The 14,146-nt window shown below is 49.3% G+C and overlaps 1 protein-coding gene across 8 annotated transcripts in view; it reads right to left on the bottom strand.

The window, feature by feature from the left end:
- CTBP1 (C-terminal binding protein 1) overlaps positions 1 to 14,146 on the bottom strand; it is a 571,211-nt gene that overhangs the window by 114,118 nt on the left and 442,947 nt on the right. For 3 of the 8 annotated variants that reach the window (XM_077280210.1, XM_077280211.1, XM_077280216.1), the window contains one exon: positions 11,102 to 11,158. The exons of the other annotated variants lie outside the window; for them this stretch is intronic. In XM_077280210.1, the coding sequence (XP_077136325.1) occupies positions 11,102 to 11,158 (57 nt within the window). The remainder of the gene's footprint in view (positions 1 to 11,101; positions 11,159 to 14,146) is intronic. 8 annotated transcript variants of the gene reach the window in all.

The raw sequence follows: 14,146 nt of genomic DNA, 5'->3' as shown, positions 1-14,146 counted from the left end.
TGTGCAGCGCAACTCCTCCCGGAGCCTTCTCAATCTCTTACTTGCCTCTTCATGCTCACGGAGGTGGCTCATGACCCGGGAGGCATAGGTGGACACAGACTCCCGGGGTCTCTGCAGCGCCCAACCCTCCTCAGTGAGGTCGGCCTCACCTCCGTGAGCACTTAGCTTTCCTCCGGAAGGGCCGCCATCCTGCACGCTAGCAGGCTTCTCCATGGAAGCCTTGCGGCTTCTCTCGGTCTCTGCAGACCTGGGGGGGAGTAGGAGCCACATTGCTGCGACTCCTGGTGGAGCGTCTCACCCCCGAATATTCTGATGTGCAGGCTGGTTGCTGGTTCCTTCTGCCCCCCGCCAGCCTGGTCCGGGAAGCAGAAGCCTGGGACTTGGCCCCCTCATTCATCCCAGGAAACCCACTCACTCCTTGGGTAAGAGAGCAGGTCCCCGGGCGGAGAGGTGGTGGTTCCCAGGAGCTCAGGAGCACACAGCAGGTTCAGCAGCGACCGCACCCACAATCAGCACAATGAGCAGCAGCTGAGCAGAGCTGCACCCACTATTCTGCTGGAGCAGTCACTGTGTACATACATTACATTACTGATCCTGAGTTACATCCTGTAGATCTTTTATTACAAAAATGAAAAACATAACAACAATAGCAGAAAACATAACAAAAATATTAGCCAGAAAATAATCAGTATACTGAACACTGGTCCAGCCGCTCATTCTCTCCTCTCACACATATTATACAGTATATACAGAATAACTACTTTGACCTTCAGGTCCGGTCACCAAACAAAATAATAATAACAAATAAAATAAACAATGGAAAACAAAGACTATATACATGAACTTTTTTTTTTTTTTTTTAGTTTTAAATAAAATAACTACAAATTAAACAAATATATACAATACTACAAGCTATCCTCCATTCCCAACCCCCCGCACTGACCTGAGAGCTGGTCCTGCGTCTCATGCCTCAGTCCATGTCCAACGTCCATAGGCCAGATCAGGCAGTGCCAGTTTTTCACCCAAACAACCCAGTGTCCCATAGTCCCACAAGATAATCCCACCTCCCCCCTTTTCCCACCACCCAACCTAATACCTACACCCAATTCTATATCCCTATATACAATATATACACTATATACAGCAGCACACACCACAATAATTACAAAACACGAAGCCCAAGTTCGGCGCCTGCAGCCCTACATCACTGTATAATGATCAAACAAAACAAAAATCTACAGTGTCAGCAGCAGCCCACCACCAGGAAAGGAGATGACCAGACTAGGGCACACTAAAAGAAAAGCCCCTCCAGAGGAGCGTGGCCCTCCGTGCGCCCAGTCTCCCATACTCCAGAGAGCGCACCTTCACCAGGTCACCGAGTATGGTCCTAAACACATCGTCCACTGGGAGGATTTTTCGTTGCGTCGATACTAAGCACTGTGCGTTCCACGTGTGATACCTAACCACTGCGCTAACTAGAAATAAGGTGCAGCGGTCCCGACCACCCAGGTCTCCGAAAGCTCCATAGGCCCATTCTGCATAGGAGAGACCGGCCAGCCGAGACCAGCCAATGAAGGCACCCACCCTGTTGTACACCTCTGTGTTGAAGGGACAATGAAGCAGGAAGTTGTCCATGCTTTCCAGAAAGGTACCACAATGCTCCCGAGGACAATTCCTGTCCTCAGAGCTCCTACACTTCAGATTGTCCCTCACACACAGTTTCCCATGGAAGCAGCGCCAAGCCAAGTCCCAAAACTTCGAGGGGATCCTTATAGAATTCAAAAGATGCAAACCCACCCCAAGATCCCGACTTGGGCAGTCCCTGAGCGCCAGAGGCCTCTGGAAATGGGTCAACAGAACCCTACTGTCAAGTAGTTTCCTTGGCAGAGTCCTGATCTCCCACATTCCCAGACCCCACCGACGAATTACCTTCAGAGCCAAGGTAGCGTAAGCCGGAAGATGTCCATGCGGTGTGCGAAGATCCTTCACTTGCCCTCCTGTCTCCCATTCCTGGAAGAAAGGCTGAAACCATCCCCTACAGGAGAATACCCACGGAGGAGCCCTCTCTTTCCAGAGGTTTGCGATATTGATCTTAATGAAGGTATCCACAAGGAATACCACAGGGTTGACCATACCCAACCCTCCTAGTCTCCTCGTACGGTAAGTAACCTCCCTCTTGACCAGGTTCAGTCTATTCCCCCATAACAGTTGGAAGAACAAACTGTAGACCCGAGTCCAGAGAGATTCCGGCAAGATGCACACACTGCCCAGATAAATCAGTAAAGGGAGCAGGTAAGTTTTGCTCAGGTTTACCCTTTCCCTTAGGGTCAAAGACCAACCCTTCCATTGGTTCACCTTCTGAGTGGCGATCTCTAGCCTGCTGTCCCAATTTTGTTTGGGGTAATCCCCCTGGCCAAATTCCATGCCAAGGACTTTTGCAGAGACTTTGGGTCCTGGAAGGGTGTCCGGGAGCTCAAAACCAGGATCTCCTCCTCCCAGCCAGAGACTCTCACACTTATCCCGATTGATCTTGGACCCGGATGCCTCCGAGTAGCGATCTACCTCTGACATCAGCCACCCTGCCTCCTCGTGAGAGGAAACAAACACGGTGACATCATCGGCATACGCCACCACCCTCAGAGTGGCTTCCGGTGCTGCCTGATCCATCCCGATCCCGGCCAACGGTCCACGCTCCACCCTCCTAAGAAGAGGGTCAATCGCAAACACGTACAGCAGCGGGCTCAAGGGACAACCCTGGCGAACACCGGACCCAACCTCAAAAGAGCTACCAATCCAACCATTCACAAGCGGGAAACTCTCTGCCCCACTGTACAAGGTCTTAAGCCAATCAACAAACCCCCCGGCAGGCCATATCTCAGAAGGACGGACCAGAGGTACTCGTGATTAACCCGATCAAACGCTTTTGCCTGGTCCAGTGACAGCATGTACCCCTTCCAGTGACCAGCCCTACCCTGCTCCACTGCCTCCCGGACACAGAGCACAGCACTAAATGTGCTGCGGCCTGGAACAGAGCAATGCTGGGCCCCCGAAAGGAGTCGGGGTGCAAATTTCACCAGCCGATTAAACAGCACCTTTGCCAGAACCTTCCTGTCTGCATTGAGAAGCGCTATGGGACGCCAATTCTCAATGCAAGACGGGTCCTTACCCTTTGACAAGATGATCAGAGCAGACCTCCTCATTGACTTCGGCAGAGTGCCCGAGGAAAGACACTCATTGAATACCTCAGTCAAGAGGGGAACCAAAACGTCCTTAAAGGTCTTATAGAATTCAGATGTTAAGCCATCTGGACCAGGCGATTTTTTGGGAGCAAGCCCTTCAATCGCCAACTGAACTTCCTCTTCCCTGATCATTTCTGTCAAAACGTCAAGAGAGGGGTCTACCCCTGGTTCGGGGACAGCTTCTGCCAGGAAAGCCGACATCTCATCCCAATCAAGATCCCTCTTCCCCAAGAGGTGCGAGTAGAAGGATCTGACAACCTCCAGGATCCCTGATCTGGATCGCCTCAGGGACCCCGTAGTGTCGACCAGTCCTGTAACCACTTTACTATTCAATGACATCTTGCAGTTTCTGTAAGGGTCGGGCGAGCGGTACTTCCCGTAATCCCTCTCAAAAACCAAAGATGCGTATCTATCGTACTGACACCTCATAAGCAAAGATTTCACTCTGGAGATCTCCTCGCGGCTACCTCCAGTTGAGACAAGATGCTCGAGTTTCCTCCTCAGACCCTGATACAGGCGGTACCTGCTCAGACTCCTGAGGCTCGAGAGCTGGCGGAAGAATCTCGCCACCCTTTCCTTGAACATCTCCCACCACTCTGACCTACTACTACAAAGATCCAGTAAGGGTACCTGGCTCTGAAGAAAATCCTCAAAGGACTGTCTTATCTCCGCTTCTTCCAACAGACGAATTGAGCCTCCAAAAGCCTCTTACCATCCGGAGGGTCTCTGTAACATTCAGAGAAAACAAAATTAAACAGTGGTCGGAGAACTCCACCTCAACAACAGACACTGCTGAAGAGACAGCTTCCTCCTTTAAATAAAACCTATCTATTCTGGACCTACAGTTACCTCTATGATAGGTGAACCCCTCGTGGCCTGGGGTGTGCCGAATGTGGACATCCACCAGGCGAGCCTCACTAGCTATACTATTAAGGGCAACGCTATCATAAGTCAGCTTGTCTCTGGAACCTCCTCTATCTCGGGGCCTCGTGACAGCATTGAAGTCCCCTCCAAAGACAACCTGCCAACTTGTAAAAAGGTAGGGCTTGATCCTCATAAAGAGACACTTCCGGTCCCACTTAGATTGGGGACCATAGATGTTGATGAGCCGGAGCTCTTGTCCCTTCATGAGGACATTAAGATCAGGCACCTCCCCATTTCTAACTCAATAACCCGTCGGCATTCCACCGGTGCGGTAAAAAGGACCGCCACTCCGCTATACGGCTCGGCCGCAAGAGACCAATAGGAGGGCCCGAGTCTCCACTACCTCTTAGCTTTAAACACATCTGCCATGTTTGGCAGCCTGGTCTCTTGCGAAAAGAAAATGTCAGCTTCAACCCGGCTTAGAAAATCAAAGGCCGCAAATCTAGCTGTATTTGACTTTATGCTGGCGACATTAATGGACGCCAGCGTCAACGGAGTGGGTTCCGCCATCATTGGTGATTGAGTTAGATGGCTTTCTTTTTCCCACTACCCTTATCCTCTGCCTCAGAGGAGGAATCCTTCCCCCTCTTTAATGACATGGAGGTATCCATTTCCACGCGTTTTTTATTTTTTTCGTCCTCGTCTCCGGACTCTGGGCCAGTCCCTCCCTCCAAGGATCTTACGTTCCCAGAAGGAGGAGACTCGGCGCCCCCTGTGAGCCCCGCCGAAGCCAGAACCTCACCCTCAGCTTCCTCCTCAGAGGAAGAGATGTTTTCAAGGGCTTGGAACCGGTTAGAAAGACCAACCAGAGGGGAGTCGGTTTTTCCTTCCTTAGGTACCTTGGTCAGAGTGAGAGAAGATTTTTTATCTCCCTTCTTTCTCTTCTTTTTGGTGCCGAGCTTACGCTTGTCCTCTAGCCACTGCCTATTATCCTCATCCATACTTTCATAATGGGAGGACTCTGAGGCAGTGGCACTCTCCTCCCTGTGGATCCTCCTGACCTCCTCATCCAACTCATCATCCCTTGGGGCCTCAGCAGCAAGACTGGCATCCAGGACAGGGGCCGCCCCAGTAGCCCGAGGCTCGCCCAGCTCCCTATCCTGTCTGCGCTTGTCTAGACGCCTTAGCTGGGCAGGCGTCTTTTTATTGCTTTTCTTCCTTGGCCCCTCAGCTCCCTCACCCTTGCTAGTCCCTTCCCCAGCAGAATCAGCCTCACGGCTTTCTCCCACCGGGGTCACGACTGCGTTAGCGAAGGAGCGAGGACAACGGCTGAATGGGTGACCTAACTCACCACACAGGTGGCACCTAATATCCACACAAGATGCAGCAAGATGGCCGACATCCCCACACAATGCACACTTCTGCACAGTGCAGTTTGCGCTGAAGTGTGTGGGGTCGCCGCACTTGTGACAGAGCTTCGGTTGCCCCTGGTAGAAGACCAGGATACGATCCCTACCCAGGAAGGCAGATGATGGTATGTGGGCAACCGTACCACCTGAACGCTTAAGTTTTACCATAAACGTCCAGGCCCCTGACCAGATACCAAACTCGTCACGGTTTTTCTTTGGCATCTCCACTACCTCTCCATACCGGCCAAGCCACGTCATGATGTCATAACAAGAAAGCGACTCGTTACATGTCATCACGGTCACTTTGACTTGATTTTGGCGAGACACCGCCTGAACGGCAAAGTCTCGCCAGCCAGGCTCATTTTTTGCCAACTCATAGTTCGACCAGAAAAGTTCAAGCCCCTCCGGCCGAACAAAGCTGACATCAAACTCAGGTGTGGAATAGGGATGTATCAAGGCGTAGATGTCAATCGCCTTGAAGCCCATCCTCAGCAGGAGCTCCACAACCTTCGACCTTGGAGGACACGCATCACTGCCCCTCCACCGAAGACGGACCACATTCCTACGCACACTACCCGGCCCGGCTGTTGGGAGGGACCACACTGTATCCCCCCCTCTTTGCTCTCGGAAGGCCCCGAGGCCATGCCTCTCTATCCAGAAGGATAGATCAACCTCTCGACCCTCTACCATTAGTGATCTCTCTCCCTTCTTTAGAGCCTCCAGGAGACGCCGTTGCAACATGCCGTCCCCAGAGCCCAGAGACGAGGAGGACGCCCTATTTCCCCCGGAGGTGACAGCGGCATAACTCCTGACAGGTGCTGCCACCACCGGGGGGCAACCGGACCAGTGACCACATCCACACCAACAGTATCACCATTACCCACCTCCATAACCTCCTCACCCTCCACCAAACCAGCAACCACACCACTAGACAAAGAGTTTTCCTCATCCATACCCACCACCACATTCACTCCTGCTGGACCAGTGACAACAGGGGGCGACATTTTGGCCTCCGCATCATCAGGCACAAGGGGCTGAGTCTCCTCCACAGAACTGGAGGTGACCTCACCCCTGGTTTTATGTGTGCCCTCCGCATCATCAGTTGATATTTTCCGCTGCTTCATGGTTGCTACCAGGCGCCGCTGATCTTTAGCTGCTGTGAGGCACCGCTGATCCTTAGCATCAGGATCTTGTTGACCAGCGGCGCCAACACAGAACAGGACTTTGGTGGGAGGACCGGAACGCCCTGCCCCGGTAACCCCCTCACACTGCCGCCGCTTCTCAACTAAGTGATCAGCGGCAACAGCATTCAGGGGCACCGAGGCTACCGGAGCTGCCCCTGACACCGGGCTGCTCCCCCCTCCCACTGGGGAGCGCACCACAGTATCGTGGCCTGATTTTTCGCCCGCCGCCGGGCCGCCCTCACTGTCCAGCCTCTCGGCTGATGCACCTGCTGCTACGTCCCTGCTACTACAAGCAGAGACGGAGCTCTGCGCCTCACTACATTGCTTTGTAGTCTCCCCGCGCCTTTGCACCGGATCCACAGCAGAACCCGGGCTGGGCTGGGCAACGGGGCTTATACAGCGAGCTGACCCTGCAGCCGACTCAGGGGGTACAGGGAGGGGGGCATATACATAGCTTACCGCTTCCTGCAGCTTAGGTTTGATCTTCACCTTTTTTTTCTGGCCCCCAGGTGCCTCCTCTGGCAAATCATCACCAAGATGGAAGTTCTGAAGGCACACTGGGGACTCCAGGAGCTTGATCTCTGCCATTAGCGCCCCTCCCTGGCCGATGTCACTGTCCTCCCCAGAGCCAGCAGAACTGCGACGAGATGTCATTGTCGCCTGTCCAGCAGGGAGCTCGCTGCACGTGGCCTGTGAGTGACTAAGCAGGCTGCCAGGTGGGGTTTTCTGCTGGTCATCCTCCTCCTCCTTATCATCATCATCATCATCCACCTGGCTCCCAGGCTGCAGCCCTATCTGCCTTTGCTCTCTGTTATCAGCCATTTCTCTAAATCGGTCTTCATTTTGCAATTTTTCTTTAAATGGTCCACTTTTTTCTTGGATAAAGGCTTTTCTTACCTCCAGGTCATTAATTTCAAGCTTCAGCCTCTTTACCTCCGCCTGGAATTGCGTCTTCCTGGGTCTGGAGGCGCCTGCAGCTTTTGCGCTTGTGCAGCGCAGCTCCTCCCGGAGCCTTCTCAATCTATTGCTTGCTTCTTCATACTCACGAAGGTGGCTCATGACCCGGGAGGCATAGGTGGACACAGACTCCCGGGGTCTCTGCAGCGCCCAACCCTCAGTGAGGTCGGCCTCACCTCCGTGAGCACTCAGCTTTCCTCCGGAAGGGCCGTCATCCTGCACGCTAGCAAGCTTCTCCTCCATGGAAGCCTTGCGGCTTCTCTGGGTCTCTGCAGACCTGGGGGGAGTAGGAGCCACATTGCTGCGACTCCTGGTGGAGCGTCTCACCCCCGAATCTTCTGATGTGCAGGCTGGTTGCTGGTTCTTTCTGCCCCCCGCCAGCCTGGTCCGGGAAGCAGAAGCCTGGGACTTGGCCCCCTCATTCATCCCAGGAAACCCACTCACTCCCTGGGTAAGAGAGAGAGCAGGTCCCCGGGTGGAGAGGTGGTGGTTCCCAGGAGCTCAGGAGCACACTGCAGGTTCAGCAGCGACCGCACCCACAATCAACACAGTGAGTAGCAGCTGAGCAGAGCTGCACCCACTATCCTGCTGGTGCAGTCACTGTGCACATACATTACATTACTGATCCTGAGTTACTTTCTGTATTATACCCCAGAGCTGCACTCACTATTCTGCTGGTGCAGTCACTGTGTACATACATTACTGATCCTGAGTTACATCCTGTATTATACTCCAGAGCTGCACTCACTATTCTGCTGGTGCAGTCACTGTGTACATACATTACATTACTGATCCTGAGTTACTTCCTGTATTATACTCCAGAGCTGCACTCACTATTCTGCTGGTGCAGTCACTGTGTACATACATTACATTACTGATCCTGAGTTACTTCCTGTATTATACTCCAGAGCTGCACTCACTATTCTGCTGGTGCAGTCACTGTGTACATACATTACATTACTGATCCTGAGTTACTTCCTGTATTATACTCCAGAGCTGCACTCACTATTCTGCTGGTGCAGTCACTGTGTACATACATTACATTACTGATCCTGAGTTACATCCTGTATTATACCCCAGAGCTGCACTCACTATTCTGCTGGTGCAGTCCCTGTGTACATACATTACATTACTGATCCTGAGTTACATCCTGTATTATACCCCAGAGCTGCACTCACTATTCTGCTGGTGCAGTCCCTGTGTACATACATTACATAACTGATCCCGAGTTACATCCTGTATTATACCCCAGAGCTGCACTCACTATTCTGCTGGTGCAGTCACTGTGTACATACATTACATAACTGATCCCGAGTTACATCCTGTATTATACCCCAGGGCTGCACTCACTATTCTGCTGGTGCAGTCACTGTGTACATACATTACATATGCTTTTTTGGAGTTCTATCCAGTATTTGACTCAAACAAAATTACAAATGCAGCTCTGAAGTATAAAACAAACTGATCTCGTTTTACAGCTGAAGATGCATTACTGTATGTAGTGTGTGCATCTCTGTAACTGGGTCATTACACAACAAGATATGTATACTTATACTCCAGAGCTGAACTCTGTCTGCTGGTGAAATCAAAGTTATACATACATTACTGTATTTACTGTGTGCAGCTCAAAGGCATTACAGAACATGTAACGCATCTTCGGCTGTAACTCAGGATCAGCATTGTTTTATACTCCAGAGCTGTATTCATTATTCTGCTGGATACAGGAATCAGTCAGTGGTGTTTGACCACAAACTAAACACAAAATTTGCTTTCGGCAGCCATAATTGTATCAGGGCAAGAAGAAATATTACAATCTGATGTTCAGGATCAATATAGCAGCAGTGTTAGATGATGACATTGTAGATAAGGACCTGGAGTTCCAGTCCTCTGATCACCCGTCATCCCTGCTTTGTTCTGGAGTATCCGAAAGTCCTAGAAAAGAATGAAGAATCAAAGTCCGGCACCATAACGGGGGCCCAGTTTCATCTTTGTAGAGCGATGCAGACATCGCATCCTTAATACGTCCAGTAGATCCGACCTTACATCTTCACCAACAATTACAGCTCCGCTACAGAGGCAATTTGTGGTCGAGGAGAATGTGTATCGACAGAGCAATTGTTTGCCAAGGTGGACACGTCAGCCTCGTACCTAGTACTTATACCCAGGTTTGAGCACGGAGAAAAATATTCTTCCTCTTAAAAGGCCATTTTATCACGGAGGCCGCGTAAATTACATTCCTGTCACCTTCAAGAAAAGAATTGATCGGCGTAGTATTACAGCACATCCAACAGCCACACAAGAGGAGATCGATCCAGGACGCCGGCCACTTGCCAGTGTGCGGATTAACACGCATTAGTCTACAGTCGCCATCTAATTTTCCTTATGATGGCTTTTATACAAGTTATAGGGATAAGAGAAGAAAAAATAAATAAATAAAATAGAGGCTCCAACCCCAAAACCTTGTGGGGCCCAAAGTCTACACTGAAGGAATTCGGAGCTGCAGTTCTCTTTGTGATATAGGTTCTTTAACAGGTGGAATAACTATTTTCAGTTGAAGAGCCAGATATTTTTTACCCCAGGAAAAAAATATAATTTTTTTAAATTAAATATAAATCTAAAGCAAATCTAACAATAAAAATACATAAGTTTCAAACACCAAACTAAGACTCTACTCATTCCTAATGGAGACCCAAGACTAGGACATCCCATCTCATTGCCCCGCTCTACACCAATATCAATTAGATCGTGTCAGAAAAGTAATGTCCATAACACCTCAAACGAATATTGGGATGGTGTTTCATAAGAAAGTCCATCTACATGCTTTTACGGAGGTTCCTGGAAGTCATGCCATCGTCCATCCTTGCTCAAACCACAAAGTAAACAAAAAAAAAAGAAAAAAAAGATCCTCATTTCTGGACTATACTGGGTGGGAGTCAATGAAATCCATCTTGGTGTCCCAACATGACATAAAAGCCTAAATGACACCATCCTAACACATTTGTGTGATGAGTGGAGCATCTAAAGCCCGAGCTGCTAGGCCCTGTGGGGGAACTTAGACCTTATCTTATGAACAAGCTACACCTGGTTGGAGAAAAACCACTTATTTAATACCGATACCAAAATAAATCTAGCATGCTTTTGACCTTTGAGGATCTCAAAAACCGTCACCAAAAAAATAAATAAATAAAAGAAAAAAAAGCATTTTGTTCTCTACGCCACACATTTACAGCCCAGATAAATAATGCTCCAGCATCCAGGTGAAATTAATGGTCAGGATAAGAAGCGATGCATTATTGATGGTAAAGTAGAGCCAGAACGTCTTTCATCTCTACAAGGACGGCACCGTATATTTGTGCACAGCTTTGCATATTTTGAAACCTAATAACGCACATAAATAATGATACCTCCTAGCGTCACAGAAAATATACAGAGGGTATATCATACTTACAAGCCTTTCTCAAGGGGTCCAAACCAAGAACATCCCTCAGCGTCCCATAGTCTAATGCTAAAAACAAAAGACAAGAAATCCTTAGGACAGGCCGACAATGTTTGAGATCTGGAGAACCCCCTTTAATATGTTACAAATACATACATTATACACATTAATTACAATACAATATGCTGACAATCATGGACAGGGCAGCGATTATTCAAATTCTGGACTATGAAGGAGCCAGTTTCTCAGGGTTTTGGGCTCCCATATAAATTATTAAAATGGGTAATTTTCCCATAATGTTATGACCAGTTGAGAAGATAGATCTTAAGACCTAATCTGTACCCCACAATCTGTTCAAGAAGATCACAAGAAGGGCACCCCTCCACCACCACGGTCAAACATCGGTGGCCTATCCCAAGGAAGGTCTGGCCATACGCACGGAGCCAAAGAAGGAAACTTGACAAGACCTGAAGAAAGCCGATCACCCACAAACATCACCAGTTATTAAATACTTCCATACAATGCAACCATGCAAGTCATACTTTACAACGTTACACAAGAACGGCCATGCTCCCCAATACAGTGTCCCATCATGCCCCCATAAACCGTTAATCTGTGTACAGCCATGACAAGTCCTTAATTGTTGAGCTCACCAGTTCATACAAGTGAACTCCCTGTAGACTTCCAAGATTATTTGAAACTACAATTCCCAGCAATGGACCAGTTTGACCCTCCAAAACCAGCCAATTTCAGATCTATGCCTCGAGGGCAGCAATTGATGAGGAGACGCTAATGAGATTGACATGTAGAGATGACACGAGTTGACTTGGTAAGCCCGGGACCCAGCCTTAATTCTCTTAAAGGGGAGCTGATGTCACATACAATACTAAGAATTTATAATTTCAGCAAATATTAGTTTCCTAAAGATCAGTAGACATTCATAAAGCCAGATTAGCAATAAGCGGGAACTTTCGGAAAGTGCAAATATTTTTCTCATTGCATTAGAAGATCTAGCTGGAATCACAATTTGGCAGAGCTCCTTCTCCTGGAGAAGAAACATTTCTGACCGCCATCCACACAAGGCCCTTTGGAGCATCTTAGGCTACTTTCACACTAGCGTTAACTGCATTCCGTCACAATGCGTCGTTTTGCCGAAAAAACGCATCCTGCAAAAGTGTTTGCAGGATGCGTTTTTTCACCATTGATTAACATTAAGCGACGCATTGTGACGATTGCCACACGTCGCACCCGTCGTGCGACGGATGCGTCGTGCAGTGGCGGACCGTCGGGAGCAAAAACGCTACATGTAACGTTTTTTGCTCCCGACGGTCCGCTTTTTCCGACCGCGCATGCGCGGCCGGAACTCGGCCCCCACCTCCCCGCACCTCACAATGGGGCAGCGGATGCGCTGGAAAAATGCATCCGCTGCACCCGTTGTGCGGCGGAGACAGCGCTAGCGTCGGTGGCCTCGGCCCGACGCACTGCAACGGACCGAGCCCGATGCCAGTGTGAAAGTAGCCTTAGAGGAGACTAGCAGAACTCACAAGGAGGGGCTGCTGTAAAATTAATGTAGCGGACACTTGCAGTTGAGGCTGGTCCGTTGTGCAAATTAACTTTTTGCGCCTTTGTTGTTCCCCGCATAGTGTCATTTAGGACAATATACTCTGATATGTTCTGTGGTGCTACAGAAGTGCTGGAGAGCAGGAGGAACGGTGACATCTCAGCGTCATTCTTCAGTGAATTTTCCTTGCTTATTTATACTCAAAAAAAAGTTGTATGGAACTTATGGGGCATTCCAGCTACAGGACAGTTGATAACTAGTAGATCGGTTGAGACCAGACTGTTTGGCCAATATGATCTCCACTGATTATAAGAAAGGCTTCTCTGCCAGCCGCGCACAGATCAAACAGAATAGGCCCATTGTGCCATTCAAGAACCAGTCTTCTGGCGACCGATTTTGCCTACCCTGAGACCCCTAACCAAATTATCACTTATCCTGATTGGTGATCAATGCTCAACGGGAAATGGGTAACTATGAATGACTGCCTACTACAAAAAAAAAAAAAAAAAAAAAACACACCCCACGTTTGGACCTCCACTGCTCAAAGGGCTGCAGGGCTCCTGGTTCAGAACTAAGGATGAGTAGTTCCCACCACCAATGATCTCGCCTAAAAACCCATGGTTGAGAACGTAATAAAGTGTGCACATTGCTCAACCGACTTAACCTTGTACCAGTTCCACCTTCACTGACTGAAGGTGGAAAGTTACTGCTTTAATCCCACTTTCTCCTACAGGGAGCACTTCTGCTCACACCACCATACTTTGCCAGCGCACTTGCTCATGGGACTAACACTCAGACCACAGTTGCCAATATCTTGTTATGTCCAGGTCAATTCCCTACTTGCCTCTGAAGTTCTCACACAATAACCTCACCACAGCTTTGCAGGGCTAAAGGTCTACATTCCAAATAAACTTGCAGAGTAGACCTCCCTCAAGTCACTTGTGTGCCTACAGGGTCTCCTTGACCAAACTCTTGCCTTGAGGATCTTTTAGCTCAGACACATGAACACATTGAACCCTGTTAAAACACAAGACAGTCCACCAAGCAGCATTTACTCAGACACCATCACTGTTGAGCTAGAATCGGCAGCCAGCATCAGGTCTTGGCAACCGCTGGAATTCCAAAACACTCCATTAAGGCACCGAACACTACTGTTGAGTAACCTATGCCGACTGGTGCCGCCTCCTGCAAGCTAGTAGTCTACTTACATATTAGACAGCCAAGTGACACAGAAGTGGTCATTTGGCGGTCGATGCCTGTATGCTCTAAGAAAAAGCCACTGACATACCTGGTAGTGGCTCATCTCTGGGAGAAAGTGATCGGCAGTCCAAAATCCGACATGCCTGAATGACATTGACGATCAGTTGGCCTGAGCTCCTATAAAATATTAGTCTGTCAAGACGCCTCGTTTTCAACAAGTTCGGACGACATTAGTCTAATGTGTAAAGGACCCCATACACATCAGAAGAAGGTTGTCCCAACTACAGTCCCAGGTT

This window comes from Ranitomeya variabilis, chromosome 1, assembly GCF_051348905.1.
Source record: "Ranitomeya variabilis isolate aRanVar5 chromosome 1, aRanVar5.hap1, whole genome shotgun sequence".
Lineage (NCBI taxonomy): Eukaryota > Metazoa > Chordata > Amphibia > Anura > Dendrobatidae > Ranitomeya > Ranitomeya variabilis.
Note: the sequence above shows the minus strand (reverse complement) of the source record. Positions and strands in the feature narration are given on the sequence as shown.